The sequence below is a fragment of the Scyliorhinus torazame genome, chromosome 22 (genome assembly GCF_047496885.1).
Source record: "Scyliorhinus torazame isolate Kashiwa2021f chromosome 22, sScyTor2.1, whole genome shotgun sequence".
Classification (NCBI taxonomy): Eukaryota; Metazoa; Chordata; class Chondrichthyes; order Carcharhiniformes; family Scyliorhinidae; genus Scyliorhinus; species Scyliorhinus torazame.
The window spans coordinates 78,849,883-78,868,521 of NC_092728.1; the positions used below are offsets into that span (position 1 = coordinate 78,849,883).

The following is an 18,639-nucleotide window of genomic DNA, read 5'->3' on the forward strand; positions in this document are numbered from 1 at the left end:
GTGGGAGGGATCTTTGATTATACTGCCCGCTTTCCCCAGGCAGCGGGAGGTGTAGATGGAGTCAATGGATGGGAGGCAGGTTCGTGTGATGGACTGGGCGGTGTTCACGACTCTCTGAAGTTTCTTGCGGTCCTGGGCCGAGCAGTTGCCATACCAGGCTGTGATGCAGCCTGATAGGATGCTTTCTATGGTACATCTGTAAAAGTTGGTAAGAGTCAATGTGGACATGCCGAATTTCCTTAGTTTCCTGAGGAAGTATAGGCGCTGTTGTGCTTTCTTGGTGGTAGCGTCGACGTGGGTGGACCAGGACAGATTTTTGGAGATGTGCACCCCTAGGAATTTGAAACTGTTAACCATCTCCAACTCGGCCCCGTTGATGCTGACAGGGGTGTGTACAGTACTTTGCTTCCTGAAGTCAATTACCAGCTCTTTAGTTTTGCTGGCATTGAGGGAGAGATTGCTGTCACTACACCACTCCACGAAGTTCTCTATCTCCCTCCTGTATTCGGACTCATCGTTGTTCGAGATCCGGCCCACTATGGTCGTATCGTCAGCAAACTTGTAGATGGAGTTGGAACCAAGTTTTGCCACACAGTCGTGTGTGTACAGGGAGTAGAGTAGGGGGCTAAGTACGCAGCCTTGCGGGGCGCCGGTGTTGAGGACTATTGTGGGGGAGGTGTTGTTGTTCATTCTTACTGATTGTGGTCTGTTGGTCAGAAAATCGAGGACCCAGTTGCAGAGTGGGGAGCCAAGTCCTAGGTTTTGGAGCTTTGATATGAGCTTGGCTGGGATTATGGTGTTGAAGGCGGAGCTATAGTCAATAAATAGGAGTCTAATGTAGGAGTCCTTGTTTTCGAGATGCTCTAGGGACGAGTGTAGGGCCAGGGAAATGGTGTCTGATGTGGACCGGTTGCAGCGGTATGCGAATTGCAGTGGATCAAGGCGTTCTGGAAGTTTGGAGGTGATGCGCTTCATGATCAACCTCTCGAAGCACTTCATTACGACTGAAGTCAGGGCCACTGGTCAGTAGTCATTGAGGCACGTTGCCTGGTTCTTCTTTGGTACCGGTGTGATGGTGGTCTTCTTGATGGGGAGAGAAGGTGGCCAGAGTTAGATTGGTGCTATCACAGAGAGGAAGGCAGGCAGGGGGTTTAAGTCTTCCGAACCTAATGTATTATTACTAGGTGGCGAATGTGGAGACGGTACTGAACTGGGTCAGAGGGGTTGATTCTCAGTGGGTCAGAATGGAGGAGAGTTTGGGTAGGGGGTCGGGATTGAAGGCGCTAGCAATTGCGCCGCTCCCGACAGCTCCAGGGAAATACTCAGGGTGTCCAGTAGTAATAGCTTCGTTGAGAATTTGGAGGCAATTTCACCAGCAATTTCACTTCGGGTTGGGGGCAGTGTCAAGGGAAATGCTGATTCGGGGGAACCATAGATTTGAGCCAGGGAAGTGGGATGGAAATTTTCAGAGATGGGAGGAGAAAGGCATTAGGGCATTAAAAGATTTGTTTCTTGGGGGTTGGTTTGCAGTACTGAAGGAGCTGGGAGCAAAGTATGGGCTGGAGCAGGAGGAAATATTTAGATACATGCAGGTTCGAGACTTTGCCAGGAAGGAAATACAGAGCTTCCTGGTAGAGCCGGCCTCCACATTGCTGGCAGAGGTGCTGACAACAGGGGGACTGGAGAAGGAGATAGTGTCGGCGGTTTACGGGGTTATTTTGGAAGAGGAGAAGGCACCGCTGGAAGGGATCAAGGCAAAGTCGGCGGGAGGGGGGGGGGGCCGCAAACCACATTCATACGTTTTGGTCCTGTCCAAAGCTGGAGGATTACTGGAAGGAGGTTTTTAGGGTAATCTCTAAAGTGGTGCACGTAAAACTGGACCCAGGCCCCCGGGAGGCCATATTAGAAATGTTACTGCAACACTAAGACACTTTGTATACTGAGGGATTAAACTCTCTCATCTGATTTTCCATTCTCCCTGTCCCCTTTCCTCCCCACTCCATACCCCAATTCCTCCCACAGATGGGAGACATTCCACCTTCTTGCAAAGAACATAAGTCAAGAGATGAGAAAGTAAGAGAAGCAGAGTTCAAAGCTGTTATCTGTCCACATGTTCTTTGTCTCCACGTCCCTCAAAAATTAGCTTTAGGTTTCTGTGAGCTTTAGATAGTGTTTGCTGTTGAGGCATAGCTGCTCTGATGTGCTGCCGACTGGACTGCTTGCGGCGCACGCGACTGCCAACCTTTACTAGCGGTGGTGGTGACAAAGTTAGGGGTGGCTGGGGTTGGGGAGGAAAATATGACAGTAAAGATAAGGGAAGTCCAATGACAAAGCTGCCCTTGTTGGAGGGCTTGGGGAGTTGGGTAGGACAGCAGGGGAGGAGGAGGGGATGGCAGGAGACTGATGGAATGGGGATGACATGGGAAGGATGGAATGGTATGGGGGTTTAAGAAAGTATTGATGCAATAAAGATACTAATTTCACAGCAAATGTAAACGTCAAATGGAAGGGCGATCACTGCACGGGGGGCGGGTGGGGAGGGCTCATTACTACCTGCACTGCACACGTTTTGTAGGTATTGGTTAGCTTATGCAAGAACATTTGCTGGATATGGTCTGTGATTAATAAAAATTCAAGCCGGCAAAAGTTGCATTTTTGTCTTCACTAATAACGTCATGAAAATTCAACGTTTTCATAATTCCATAAATATTTTTAATATACTGAATGTACAGCATGCATAACCCAAAGTTAACACCTCAGCTTGCTCAATAATAAATGCATGGTGATAAGATAATAAATCATTTCCTTTCAAAGAAAAGCATTCTACGGCTAGGCATTTCTCAAAATATCCATAGAGGGCGCTATTAAGTAAGTAAATACATTGGTTTTGATTTTTAAAAAGCAAAAGCTACAGCCAATTTTTAAATAACTGATTTAAGTATTAATTTTATTGCATAAATTTACAAAGTAGGCTGAAATGAAGACACAAAGTTACAAACTTTGTACATAATCACACAACATCAAGATGTTAAACTAAAACACTCAAAATATTTCCAGCATGTCTTAAATGAGCACCAATCCCCTCTCTCATTAACTTATAATTAACACTGCCAAAAGTCCAATGAATATTACTGAAGTACATGAAACTGGGCTGGTATGTGTAACGTTCACAAGCCACCCATAGCTGTGCTTTGCTGAAGTGAAGATTTAATTTACAGCTTCTCTCAGGCACTCCACTGCTTTCAACTTCAAGAAAATAGCAGCATTATGATGACACTAAACAGAATTATGATTCAGAGCACCTGCGGTAAATTACAATACCTGCTTAACAGGCAAATAAAAACAGTTTCCTCATTTTTATGTGCAAGGGGAGTGCTTTAAATGAGATTTTAAAGGCACAAAACACAACCATGTTTCTTTGTTATTTTCCAGAGCAATTTTATAGCATCTTTATCTCATAAACTTTGCAATGATAACAGTACCTGTCCACATAGAAAGGGAAACAAAACTTGGTCAATGTCTGCAGAACTTCCTGTGGAGAGAAAACAGAGAATTTATACATCTTATGGGGCCCAATAAATCTAATATTAACTACACCATACAATTACAGCCTCCTCTCCCGCTAACCCCCACTCCCCACCCTCCTCCCTTGCTCCATGACAAAATGGGAGACAGATCAAGAGATAGGGCACACATCATTTACAGAAAGAAGCAATGAGCAGTCAATTACTGGTTATAAGAAACAATATCAACCTTCATTAAAAATGGGAAAAATTGATCAAGATTCACACATGGACAGGCTGCAGGGGTTACCTCGCGCAATCTCCCAGGGGGATTGGAGGTTGAGATGCTGAGAGTTAACACCTCCCCTGGGGCTCTCTTCAGCTTGGCCATATGGATCATACTAAATAACACCAAACCACATGGGCTTATCTTGGCCCAGACTGCCACTCCTGCCAGAGCTTTGGCTGTTACCTAGAAACAGCGGCTGATGGGATTAGAAAACCAATGGCAGAGTATGTGGTTTGGACAAAAGACAAGACCACAAAATGCAGCATCACCTTTCTCCGGTCTCATTTTATTGTTTAAGCAATGCAAAATGGTAGGCACATGAAATGTTTTAAGCACATGGAACTATTTTACAACACAAAGGTTTTTTTTTTTTAATTGTTTGCTTTTTAAGTTACATGCCACCATGCCACTGCAACATTTGATTAATAAAATTTTAAAGGATACATAATTTTTTGAAAACGTCTCGTGGTCAAGTTTCAAAACCCTACTGCTGAGACAATGCAATCAATGAATATGCTGGAGAGCACAGAACCTGTGTAAGCAAGGAAGGGGTCGAAAGGACAGAAATTGTTTTGGGGAAAATCAAGGGTACTCTACACTTGCTGAAAACCCATTTTAAAATCCAACTCAAACAGCAAATGGAAGATTTCTAATATCGGAACTCTTTCCACTTCTGTAAAAATATGCATGTTGGACTATATCACATTCAATATGTTTATCTGACATTTTAACCAACATCGAGAATTTCTAAAAATTGTAAATTTAGTTTCCGTGAAATAATCTTTATAGATATAACCGTTATAATCCATAATGTCACATAAAATACATTTCCTACAATGCATTGATATAGTAGCACATCAAGAAACAAATAAAATGGCTTTGCAAGTATGTTAAAATTCATTTCACCATTTATCTGTTTCATAATATCAATCCTTTTTTAAAATGGCTTTTTCTTAAATCTATTCACATTCAGATGGGGCAAAATATTTTTTTTAATCCTCATTATAGTAAGCTAGCACTTGTGTTTGCAGCTTACAAACCTTGTCGTTTACATTACACAAATAATTTTCATAAAATGGTTTGTAATGTTAATTACATTTTCACTTTATATTCATATATTTTACATGTGGATGAGAAATAGCTAATTAAATTTTCTTGTGGTCCCAGAGAACCAGTTCAAGCTGTGGCTGGATTGCCTAAAGCCAATTTGAACCTTCCTGATAAATTAAACATTATTTTGCACACGTAACAGTTCTCTTACCAGTACTCTTGAATGTCGAACACTGAATTTCTAGCAGTAACTTAGGTTAAACAGCAATGCGCTTAGTAATGCAGTCATCGCAAATCATGCAAAATATTTTATTCCCACAAGTTTTCCTACAGAAATATTTATTCTAAATCATAAAATGGGATGCAGTTGTAACCATTGCTCTAATCAAATGACAGCAAAGAATCACACTTGTGATCCATTATTCCATTTAATCCATCAACCACATGTTGCAACAGATCGGCCATTTACTAACTATCTTTGGTATCTTTACATAAACTCTTACAGTTAGAAGCAATCAATTTCTTCTGCTGCAAAAGTAAACTCACTTCATGATAGAACCATTTCAGAGGCAGGGCAAAGCAGCTGATACAATATTGCATGCTATAATCACACGAGGCTCTATCACACGAGGCACTAATTAGCCCTTCTTCCACTTTCCAGGAAGTCTTGTACTCTTCACTGCAATATATTATTGATTGTATTTGCTCATACCTTTCTGCAATTACAAACCCGTTCCAATGCACTACAAAACATTAAGGCCACTCGTTCAGCACATAAGAACTACTTAATGTCTTGTAAGTTCAGATACCTAAGTTTACCAATTAGCTTTTGATACTCTTTTGGCATACCATCCACTTTAGTGAGAATATTTTACAAAGAACATGGTAGCAATTAAATATCTGAGCATCGTTAAAAAGGATTTTAAGAGACTGGATTGTTTGTTGTTCACAAATACTACATTATGGAGGAAACTTGCATTCGCAGAGAAGTGTACATATAGTCCAATTTTGAAGGTTTAAAGGGATATTATATTATACTTCATAAAATCTGTACTGTACAGACCACCATGCATTAATAAAATACAGGGTGGAGCATGTATCTATGGACTATGAATTGGGCAGAAAATAATTCCATTCAATTAAATGCACTCAAATAGTTTTCGTAGTTGAAATCAACATGGTTTTTTTGTGCACGTTAAATTTGAAAAATAGAGCCAGCTATGTGAAGTAATGTCAACTGAATGTAGAAAAGCACTCTCGAGAAAATGCAAGTTGCATTTTACACAAGTAACTTACACATTACCCTAAACAATGAATCAACCAAGCCTGGTGAGGTTTGAACAAAGATAATGGAACAGAGGGTTTATCATCGTGTGTGCACTACACACAAGTACTGTGCATTTAAAAAAATTATTTTGTTTAGAAAATTGCATCAAAAATTACTGCAATGAAATAGCTTTCACATAGTGGTAGCAAAGCTTTTGGATTGTGTTCTACACCTTTTTTTCAGGATTCCAAGACTATCCTTTTTTCCCTGAAAATCCAATTGTTTCCTATTTCAACAACCATTTATTTTGTGATCTGATTTCAAGCTTGTTATTTTGAACAGGAAACTGGTATATACCAAGCAGTCACATTTGCAAAGAGTAGGGCATGATCCATGTCTCTTGTGGGATTCAAAGCAGCCATGTCACTGCTGGCTATAGGACATGCACCACCTGTCTCCATTCCCCCAGGTTCCACTCTTTTCATTATCAAACTACCGCTGACATTATAAGCTTCACATGCACTGTCTAAAATCCTTACCAATCAATATTTTCAACCGTACACATATTGATGACTGCAGCTCATTGATTAAGTTAGCTTCAACTGCAAAGTTTTAAGCAAAAATACTTAAAGATGCTGACTTCAAACAAAATGCTGCTGTGCTAAACATTCAATTGATCATGAATTTATGCTTCTCGTCCATATTAATGAAGTTTTCATTTACTTTCAAAAATCAAGAATCAATATACATTAATGGAGTGGATTTACAATATAGTGGAAAATATATCTTCCAAACCTGATAGCTAAAAGGACAAGCTTTTTGTTGTCCCCTGATCAGCACAATAAACCAGATGTAAATGTTTTTAAACATATACTATCCTCTGCCCAGGCACAGAACTCGGAGCAAAAAGAATATACCTCCAGTTGCTCAATGGTGTGAATGCCGTAGCAATTAAATAAGAGGGTCACTGTCACGATAGTATACCTCGTCGAAAAAAATCATTCTACTCATTTCTTCCAATTTCTTTACATCAAACAACTTTAGGAAGCTCCACTTTGCATCTAAAATTCCCCCAGGTTGATGACTGGATTTCGATTTGTGTTAATTGAGCCACCTTGAACCACTGCATTTAGCTCAGTAACACCTCAAGCCTGTTCTTCCATTAGGCCAATAACATGCACTATTTAAAATAGAGGTTCAGAAAAGGGAAAAAACAGCATCAGTCATAGTTTTCAGAGGGTATTATTTCATGGCATTGCTGGTGACGACGGTCACTGATTAGTTAGCTTTCTTAGTTCAATTCTGAAAAATCCCAGCATTAACCAGTTGCATTTGAAAATTATCTATGTGCTTTTCAGTTTATTTACAAATAGCTTGTTTAAAATGTGAGGGTTAACAACAGCATTGGGGAACTTTATCCAAGGCATTCTAAGCCCCAAAATGAGCGATAAATGCAATCTTTCATGGAAAGCTTTTTTTATGTTTCATAATATTTGATGGCCAGTTAACAGTAATTTTTTTTTTAAATGAGTGTCATACTTAAACCAAATGCAAATGTAACCGACTCTGGGCATGTTCGTAGAATCATAGAATTTACAGTGCAGGAGGCCGCCATTCGGTCCATCAAGTGTGCACTCGCCCGTGGAAAGAGCACCCTAACCCATGCCCACACCTCCACCCAAACCCAGTAACCCAACCCAAACGTTTTGGACACAAAGGGCAATTTAGAATGGCCAATCCACCTAATCTGCACATCTTTGGAATGTGGGAGGAAACCGGAGCACCCGGAGGAAACCCACGCAGACACGGGGGAGAACGTGCAGACTCCGCACAGACAGTGACCCAAGCCGGGAATCTAACCTCGGACCCTGGAGCTGTGAAGCAACTGAGCTAATTACTGTGCTACAGTGGTGCCAGTTTTGTGAGATGTTTTCCTGTACAGTTCAAATGTATGGGAGACACAAGCTTATTATGATAGAAGTAAATAAACTGAAGAATACACTTCTGTTTACATGGGAATTTTTTCTTAAACAGGCAGGAGTTACCAATTTGACAGGAGATGGCCACTCAGTTCTTGTGCCTGGTACCGACTCTTTGAAAGAGTTATCCAGTCGTCATAATCAAATCCAGAAATATGTGCATCAACAAACCTCGCCCATCACAATCATTCCTTCACTTTCTTTTCAAAATGTTTAAGCTTTCATTCCACACATATCTCAGTCACCGTTTCATAAAGAGTTTAAGTCTCACCTCTGCTGTAACAATTTTTCCACACAATAATTTCTTATCTGCACTACCAATTTTATTTGGCTATGGATCTGCACAGCAAGGCTCTTTCAGTCTTCTGGTATAATCTTTCCTTTGCACATTTCCTTTGCACAATGTTCAAGTTGTAAGTTGTGCAGTGCAGTCTAAAACGATGGGACAATAAATTCCAGGTCCAACTTTAACATTCATTCAACCAAGTCTACGGCGGACTTATCTTCACTGGTGAATATAGGTACTGGGATTCCTGCAAGCCCACACGCTATAAAGACTGATAATCTCATAAATAGGGCCAGAGTCATTTGCTCACGATGCAGGCTTGATGCTGAAATAAGGAACGTCACAGTTATCCTGTGGGATTTTGGCTACCTTGATCAAATCATTATTTGCTGTGTATCACAAACTCACCACAACCAGTTAGTTAGTTCAAAAGATGGTTTATTTACATACACAAGAGTTACCTCGACATGCAAACACAATATCTACGACAAATTAAACTACACCTATCAGCTATAATAACCTATACTTAACTTCAGGGCGACCGGCACTGTGCAAATGGATAAGGCCTTTATCTGGATTTCACTTGGCTGGTTCGAAGAAAGTGGCTCTGTCTCTGCTGGGCTCATCCATCAGGTACCGATCGTTGGTCTTGAACTTGGCTGGCTGTTCCTGCTACAATTGGTTCGGCACAGGCCGGATCCAAAAGAGACAGAACACATGGCTGTGCTCTCTTTTATCCCTCTGTGATTTTGCGCTCTTTGGGGCGGTCCTTAACCTTGGACCCAATATTTTGACAGGGCTCTGATCACTGTCTTCGATTTCGGCCAATAAAGGGGCGGGTGCCTTGGTAGCTGGTCGGGTTCTTAGCGGTCATTGACCTTGGCAGTTGGGCTTTCTGAGTAAAGAGAATGGCACCAATCAGTCGGTGGCTGTACCGGTTTCTTGATTGGAGTTCTATTGTCCTGGGAAAATGGGCCATTAAAATGCAAACAAGCGGGGGGTTTCGATCAGGTCTGGTTACCGGTGTTTCAGATACACAGAGGCTTTGTATCTGCCTGAGTCCTGGGTCCTTTGCAGGTGGCCATCTTAGATGGCTACATCCTATCCTCTTGATCCTGAACGCAAAGCGTGGTGGATCACACTATCGATCCCTCTTCATCCTTGGTGGACCGGTCACCCTTGGTCAAGGCAAGGTTCTACTCTCCTCTATCTTTTGGTTTGGGACATTTACCTAATATTTCATTTATACATCCATAAATTAATTCATCTCTAACGGTTACTATAATTCAGGTCACTACAAAACATTTGTCCGCACAGTTGATCTCTAGCTAACACTATCTAAGCTACTCTCATGCTGCTGGTAAATATCAAAGAACCTATGAACAGTTAAAAATTTAAAACAGCAGCATCACATTTCTAATTAATCCTAATAAAGTAAAAGAGGTACATGGTTTATCCTTAGCAGCGATTGGTACATGAATTTAGGTTTGTTGAATTCCAAAGAAGGGGGCATGGACTGTATATATCGGGGAGCAGGAGGCTTTTGCTCGCCATTTACAGAGTCGAAGTGTCTGAATGACAGATTATTGCAATTACTAGAAGGGCCTCTACTATGTATGAAAGGGGGTTCCATTTGGCAATGTTTTCGCACCAAGTGGGGGTCTCGATGTCTGTCTTTATGTGTGGTGTAGTGTCCGGGCTGGCAGTGGCCTTGTGTGTGGTAGTGTTCGGGGCTGGTGTGGGGTTTGTAACAACTGTCTGTTGCATGCGCAGTTGCAGAAGTCTAGCGACGATCCAAACGCATGTCAGCAGTCCTTGCTTCATCCTGTGTTTTCTGTTTTCCGTGGAATCCTGGGGGTGCAAGCACAGTATCTGTTACTATCTTCGGTTAATATCTTGTTTTATTAGTCTTTCTCTCCTTATTCCAATTACCCGTTATGATTGTCACCATGTGTTAAACCTTCATTTTTTTTTGAAATTCCATTTTGAGAGACAAGAAAGGTAAATCTTTTAAGTATAGAGACTCTCGCAGCTTGTGGTCGATGCGGGGAGTGGGCAGACAATTTCTCCGACCACTCCTCTCTTTACTTGCAACCAGTGGTGGTTGAGGCTTATCTAAACCAGCCGAATTTCAGGGCGGTCAGTTTTAGAGAGTTTCGTCCCAGAGGTAGTTCGCGTGTAGCAGCGTGTATAGCAACCAATTGTGTCATACGTGTAAATAGCAGGCGGGGAGCGACCAAGGGGTCTCGGAAGGTAAAGGAAAGAAGGGGTGAGCGTACAGAACGTGGCAAAATGCATTCTTTAGACAACAACCAAAGGGAGAGCTGAGAAGGTGAAACGAAGGCCTGCCAAAGACAGTGCAGAGTGTAGAGAACCATTCCAGAGCATATGAAGTGACGGGAACATGAGGTGAGTGTGGGCCGCTGCAGGATAAGAATGGGTGGAAACCCCGGGTAGGGCGGGGGTTAGTGCCGTTACTCCACTACACAAACGTAACTGACCGGATGCATTGAGGTCCTCAGGTAGGGCGGGGAGCAGTGCCATTATTCCCTACCTGGGTGGACAGTAAGAGTTGTAGTCGTGTGGAAACTTGTCATAAAGACTGGGAGAACAGTGGTCTGTTTCTGAACAAACTTGTGCCTTTAACTGACATTGGGTATCGCACTCTCGAATCAGAGGAGTAATTTTGTGTCGGGCGACATGAATTAAAACCATGTAGTAGAAAAAAGGAGGAAAAAGGCGGGCAGGCTCCATCAGAACTTGGACACCTTAATACTTAGGGGGTGTCTCTTTCTCATCATCTGGACACCTCAGGTTTCTGTACCAAACAGTGTTGTAAAAGCATTACCGAAACGAGAGTCAGTATCTGAATCACCACCACCACCAACCTCCGGTTGCCAGACTCATGTCTGCCGTTTCTGTGCCATGGCCGCGTGGGCCGTCGGATAATCCGAATCGACGTGCCTTACTAGTCTGCAAGAGTTGTCGCGGTGTCAAAGAGGGGCTTGTTTGTCGTGAGGCGTAGGGGCGGTGAGAGTGGAGGGCAGGTTACTGTGGTCGGGCGGTGGCTGTGGCGATGGCGGTGGCTGGGGCAGGGCATATAGGGGGCCAAAGATGTCTAAGTCGTGGTTCCGGGGGCTGGGGTGACTGGGGGCAGAGAGATCGCGCCAGTGTTCAGGGATAGTAATCAAATCCGGGAGGCTCTTGCTGTCGTCGGAGTCAAGTTCAAGGTGAAAGTCCGTACCTGTGGGCGGAGACAAGTTCGGGTCTGAGGACGTGGACAAGGGATAAATCCCGGCATGGCTGGGGGAGGGTTGGCGTAGGGGTCGGACTAGGTTGTCGATGGACGGGATGTAATCATCTCCTATTACCAGAAAGATGTGGTGGGAGCGGCTACATTGGGATCCATAGACTTTGAGAGTTGGTTGATGTGGAACCAACCAGTTTTACGTTTAACGTTGGAGTATGTTATCTCGTGCACGGAGGGGCTCACTTTGTCGGAAATGGAGTAGGGTCCGGCAAATTTGGGGGAGAGGAAAGAACTGGGGTTGTAATGTGAAACCATTACTTGCTGACTGACTGTGTACTCTATGGGTGGATGGTTTTGTCAAAGCAGGCTTTACTCTGCTTCCTTCTGGCGCCTAATCGGACAGCTGAAGCGAGTCGTGCCGCTTTAATGTTATCTGTAACCTATTGGACTGCCTTTTCGTGGATGAGGGCGGTTACTGTAGGGCTTGCCAAATCGAGGCCTGATAAATATTCAATATCCTTCATGGGCCGTCCGGTCATGAGAGTGTGGGGGGGTGAAATCTGTGGAACTGGAAACGGGTGTTCTGAATAAACATGAGAGCAAATGGGAGGACCGTGTCCCACGTGGTATTGTTCTGTTGCACCATCTTCCTAATGGTTGCATTTAAAGTTCGATTCATTCTCTCGACAATGCCACTGGATTGGGGGTGATATGCTATATGGAATTTCTGCCTGATCCGAAAAATTGTGAAAACATTTTGCATGACTCTGCCAGTGAAGTGGGAACCTTGGTCTGACTCAATGCCGCGGGGGAGACTGCAGCATGTAAATATCTGTTGGGTCAAAATCTTAGCGGTGGCCTTTGCTGTGTTTGTCCGTGAGGGAAATGCTTCTACCCATTTAGTAAAGGTGTCGATTACAACCAGCACATACTTGAAACCATTTCTGCAAGGGGGAAGGGGGCCAATGTAATTGAGTTGCAAATTTGTCCAAGGGCCATTCACGGGTCAGGTGTGACGTAATTGTCCTTTCTTTGAGTACATTCGGGATTGTTCTGTGCACAGATAAGGCAATTCTCGACATAATGGGTTACATCGCTTTTTAAATTGGGCCACCATCACAAAGGTCTTAAATGGGCAATGGTATTGTCTATCCCCTGATGTCCGTGTCCGTCATGAAATTGGTAAATGACTGGTTTCTGTCCTGGGTGGGGACCACATAAATTCCGTTTTTTTAAACTATGCCGTCCTGTACAGTCAGTGCGTCCTTCCATTTATCATAGGGAGCTGGGAAGTTGCTGTCTAAAACCTGTTTGAGGGTGTGGTCTGCTTTTTGGGCTTGGGATAGATCCTCAATATTGGTCTGGGAAACCTGGACTGAGTGTATCGATTCGCTTTCGGGTGGCTGCCAGAAGTGACCATGGCGTGATCCTGCTTTGGCTAAGGCGTCTGCCTTTACATTACCAGGTGGGGACGAGCGATGATGGCTTCTTACTTCAATAATACCATATGTGCGATCTTAGGCTGTCTTGAGAATGTGCTTGAACAACGACGCAGAGAGTAGGGGTTTTCCATCGGCTGAAACAAAACCTTGAGATTCCCACAGGGGCAGGAATTCTGTTAAGCTGTTGCACACATACAAGCTGTCCAAGTGTATGTCTGCGGGAGTTGGAAAAGAGTCGGGGTGGTGAATTACATAGGCTATGGCTGCGTGTTCTGCTACTTGTGAACCAAGGTGGCCGGGCAATTTTAAAGAGATCTCTTCTAGTGGGCGTCCCTGCGCGTCTTCCACGTAAATTCCACAACCAGTAATTCTAACTCCATTTTCGATTGTGGAGGAACCGTCTACATAAATTTTTTAAGCATCCCCTGTGGCTTGGGAATTCTGTGTCTTACTGCCTGCTCGTGGGTGTAGTGACTTTGGGATAAAGGTTCCTGTGTGGTGTTGGGCTGCTATGATCTTGCACTCATGTGGGGTCCCTGGATATTGGAGATTATCAGCCAGAAATATGTGGGTCTTGGTGCGTTTAACTGTAATGCCCCTGCCTTGTAACAGTAGTGTCCAGCGAGCTGCTCTGATTTGGCTGACTGAACCGTCCTTTAATCTACCGTCTAGTAATAGTTGCGTGGGGGTGTGCTCGGTCAAGATCGTTACTGGGTTAAGGCCTGTGATGTACGCAAAGTACTGTACTGCCCAAAAGACTGCAAGCAACTGCCTATCCTTGCTCTACGGGATCTAATACTCTTGAGGCATAGGCTACGGGTCCTAAGTGATCATGCCGTTCTTGCAGGAGTACTGCTGATAGGGTTCGATCGGTGGTTGCTACTTCTATGGCATAGGGCAAGTCTGGGTTTGGAACTTGTAAAGTGGGGGCTGTGCCTAGGGCGCATTTTAAATCATCAATGGCGTCTGCATGCTGCAGAAGCCATTCCCATGCAGCGTTCTTTTTAAGGAGCTCGGAATGTGGGGCTGCTTTAGTGGCAAAACCATTTATATGATTTCTGCAATATCCTACCAAACCTAGGAATGACCGGAGTGCAGTGACATTTTGGGGCAGGGGCAATTTAACGATGGACTCGATCCGTTTTTGCTCAATTTCTCTCTTCCCGCGGGTGATGATGGTGCCTAAATAAAGATTCTTTTCCTTTAAAATCTGGGCCTTTTTGGGGTTGACCTTGCATCCGATGGATTGCAGAAGGCCTAGTAATTCCGATAAGAGCTCTACGTGTTCCTCTTTTGTGTCCGTTTGCAAGAGCAGATCATCTACATATTGCATGAGGCATTCGGGTCGGGAAAAGTCCGTTGGCCAATTGTCGGTGGAAAATGGAGTGGGAGTTATGGAATCCTTGTGGGAGACATGTCCACGTGTATTGCTGCCCTTGAAACGTAAATGCGAACTTATACTGACAGGCCTTGTCTAACGGGCTGGACCAAAAGCCGTTGCTGATGTCCAGCACTGTGAAATATTTTGCCTGTACTCCGTTTGAGCATGGTTTCAGGACTCGTGGCAACAGTGGGGGCTGCTAAAGGGGTTACCTTATTAAATTCTCGGTCGTCGATCGTTAGTCGCCATGAACCATCGGGCTTTTTTACGGGCCAAATTGGGGCATTATTTGTGGACGCTATGGGTCGAATAATTCCTTGGTCTAACAAACTGTTAATAACCTTCAAAATCTCACCCTCGGCTTGCTGGGGGAAACCATATTGCTTTTGCGGCTTTGGATCGGGACCCGAAATCTTTACTGTACCTGGGATCTTCCCACAATCGTGTTTGTGTTGTGCGAACAAAGCTTTGTGTTTTATGAGGACCTCTCCAATCGTCTGATCTGCTCTAATTGTTTGCGGATTAAACCAATAGTCCCCTACTGAGCAAATTCTGTTTTCATAATCCCCTACTGTGGGCGTGGCGGGAGCCCTAGCTGTTTTGGCCATTCGCCAGACACATTTGTTTACTGGGTCAAACGAAAGGTTATGGGAGCTCATAAAATCAATGCTTAGAATGTGCTCGGCTGTTTGGGGTAAGTCAACTACAACGACGGGGTGTCTGGTGCTAATGTTCCCTAAATGAACGGGTACGGGAGCTGTGATATATCCTTGCTGTATGTGGCCGGTGAATCCACTCAGGGTGATTGTGTTTGTGGTGGGCCATTTGTCCCGTTGAAACATGGTGGAGGAATTTAAAGTGGTGTGGGATCCTCCTGTGTCCCAAAGAAAATCGACTGTATGTCCCCGGACTGTGTCTGTAACTACTGGTCTGCCTGATTTGTCCCAGCATGCATCACAGACCCGAGTTGGGGAGTCCGAACACGGTCAATCTGTGGAACTAAACCCTAAATCGTCTGAACGGGCGCTAACATTATGCATGGGCCTAACATTGTTCCCAGGTGGGGGGTTTGGTTGTTGGTATCGGTGCTGGTTCGGGGGGTTTTGTCGGCAATCGCGGGCGCAATGTCCCATGTGGCCACAATTGTAACAACCTCGTGGTGCCTGCGCTCTGGGGTGCTGTCCCTAGTGTCTACTCTCGCTTATCCATGCTGGGTCCCGGCAAGCCATAAGTGGGTGCATGTTTGCTTCTATCTCGTCCTGATCTGTCGGTGTACGGTTTGTTCCCATGCTCTAGAAAGTTGTTTCAATACCCAAACTTCATTGTGTATGTGGTCTGTGGGGTCGTAGTTTACACAAGCCTTTTGACCTGCGTCTGTGGCATGCGAGACCAAGGTGCGGGACCATTTAGTGGTGTCCTCATTTAGGTGTGCACGGTTCAATTGTCTGTAAACTGCCATGAAATGAATCCATAAGCGACCAGCAAATGCGGTCGGATGCTCTCCCTTCTTTTGCCAGCAGTGATTTAAACCCTCGACTGGATCTCCTTTGTTATACCCGATGGCATCTAATATGGCTGATTTCATTTCCTGTAGGGTTCCTCCTGCTACATTTTGGGGTTCTGGCAAAGCTGACCTTACGAACTGGCTAAGGCTCATAACTATTAGCTTTACTTCCTCCCAGTCTAGGCCGTTCATAACCTTTTGTTGGGCCACCTCCTCAAAGAAGCTGTGCGGGTCTGCGGTGGGCTGGAATAGACTAATTTTCGTGCGAGCTTCTCTTAATTGGGCTATGGATAGTGGGGTGGTGTAAATGATATCAGGCTCATCCTGATCCGATGACTTGCGGTGTGTGATAACCGGATTCATGGGGCTCGAATTGTGGGTGGGGGTGTGGGCTGCCTGTGCAGGCGGTGGTGCGGGTGCTTTTCTTTTTGGGGCGTGGGGGGCTCGATTTTGATTTCCCGTGTCCTCTACGTATCTTTGGGCGCTATCGCTTAACTCTTGTCAATCGGGAGCATCTTCCTCATCTAAATCCTGCCCAAAAGTGTACCTGAAGCCATTCTGTACTCAGAGTAGCGACTGTAACTTTTCTATCTCTGTCGGCATTTAACATGGTCAACGGTACTCTGCCTCTGTTCCTTAGTGGTGCCGTGGAGCGCTCTCAAAGCTGCTTTTAAATCTGCGCATTTGGTAGTTAGCTGGACAACCTGTTGTTCTGTTTCCTCTCTTACCAGGACTGCGCGCTGTGTATCTTGGTCGGCTTTATCGTACTTGGTCTAGAAGCTACTAAGGTGAACTAGACAAGATTGATGTGCACGTTTTACATCAGCCATTTCCTTATCCTTAGCTGCTAACTGTTCCCGGAGTTGCTCAATTATCTTCTCACTTTCGTTACTGTTTCCCTCGTTCTTTTCTTCCTTCTCAATTAACATCCTATGGAGCGTCTTCATAACCTCCTCTATGCCTCGCAACTGTGCCAATCAGGACACTATCGCCATCGGCTTTCTGACTTTCCCTACATTTTTCTTGTGGACCTCGCTGAGGTTCTCCCACCAAGTTTGTCCTATCTTTCCTGTACCTGACTCATCATTAGCGCAAAAATTCGACCAAAGGGGCCATCCTTTCCCCTTTAAGTATTTCCTTAACTCTTCCTCCCATATGGGGCATTGCTCTGCTCTGTTGGTCGCTGCGACCTCGGGTTCCTGTGGATTCATCAATCGTTCCATTGCTTTAGTGGCCATTACTTCTCTCATCACTTTCTCTACTTTTAATTTGGGACAGGGGAATAAGGCGGCGATTTGAACAGCGGGTATGGCCTAAGCTATGTTCCGGCTCACAATCCCTCGATAGTTGTACATAATTCTAACGAGTTTACCTTACTCTTCCTGTTAGGTACGCATGCAGGTTAGTACACACTTTCGAAATTCGGTTATTTGGTCGATGTGGGACTTGCACTTGTGGTTCTTTCTCTTTCTCGCAATTGAATTCAAAGTTTGTGGGTTCTCTCGAAGTGACAAAGTCACTTCTAATCGAGTCCCACCAGAGTCACCAATAATGTTGCTCGTTTTGATCCCAACAGCGTCACCAATACTGTTGCTAATATTAATGATGTTGGTGAACCACAAGCCTTCCCTTATATCGATCAAATGACCACACAACCAGTTAGTTAGTTCAAAAGATGGTTTATTTACATACACAAGAGTTACCTCGACATGCAAACACAATATCTACGACAAATTAAACTACATCTATCAGCTACAATAACCTATACTTAACTTCAGGGCGACCGGCACTGTGCAAATGGATAAGGCCTTTATCTGGATTTTACTTGGCTGGTTCGAAGAAAGTGGCTCTGTCTCTGCTGGGCTCATCCATCAGGTGCCGATCGTTGGTCTTGAACTTGGCTGGCTGTTCCTGCTACAATTGGTTTGGCACAGGCCGGATCCAAAAGAGACAGAACACATGGCTGTGCTCTCTTTTATCCCTCTGGGATTTTGCGCTCTTTGGGGAAGTCCTTAACCTTGGACCCAATAGTTCAACAGGGCTCTGATCACGGTCTTCGATTTCGGCCAATAAAGGGGCGGGTGCCTTGGTAGTTGGGCGGGTCCTTAGCGGCCCTTGACCTTGGCAGTTGGGCTTTCTGAGTAAAGGGAGTGGCACCGATCAGTCTGTGGCTGTACCGGTTTCTTGATTGGAGTTCTATTGTCCTGAGAAAATGGGCCATTAAAATGCAAACGAGCGGGGGGGTTTCGATCAGGTCTGGTTACCTGTGTTTCAGATATACATAAGCTTTGTATCTGCCGGAGTTGGCCATAATTCCCATGGTCCTTTGCAGGTGGCCATCTTAGATGGCTACAGTGTCCACTAACAGGATGCTGCTATCAAGCCAAACCCACCACTCAAATAAGTAATGTGGTATGTGAATTTCAGTGCCAGTGTGATGCCATGTATGTAGCCCAAATGTCCCAAGAACCAGTGGATTGTGTCAAGTAGGACACTCCTTTGCCTGTTCTTGAGAGCCAAATATTGACCATAGTCAACCAGCCCTCGCTTGCAAAGCTCAGAACATAATGCGTAACATTAGGTGTGATTCTGTAATTGGAGGGCACTTGCTGAACAACCCAGAATGTGCTAAGAATTACATTAACAACCAATTTAAGATCATCAGTCAGGCTCTCAATGTGACTCACC

General features: G+C 44.4%; 1 protein-coding gene across 12 annotated transcripts in view; it reads right to left on the bottom strand.

Annotated features, from left to right (window-relative positions):
- The window catches only part of dennd1a (DENN/MADD domain containing 1A), a 723,976-nt gene that overhangs the window by 457,848 nt on the left and 247,489 nt on the right, over positions 1-18,639 (bottom strand). For all 12 annotated transcript variants that reach the window (XM_072488418.1, XM_072488416.1, XM_072488417.1 and 9 more), the window contains exon 4: positions 3,483-3,532. In XM_072488418.1, coding sequence (XP_072344519.1) covers positions 3,483-3,532 — 50 coding nt within the window. The remainder of the gene's footprint in view (positions 1-3,482; positions 3,533-18,639) is intronic.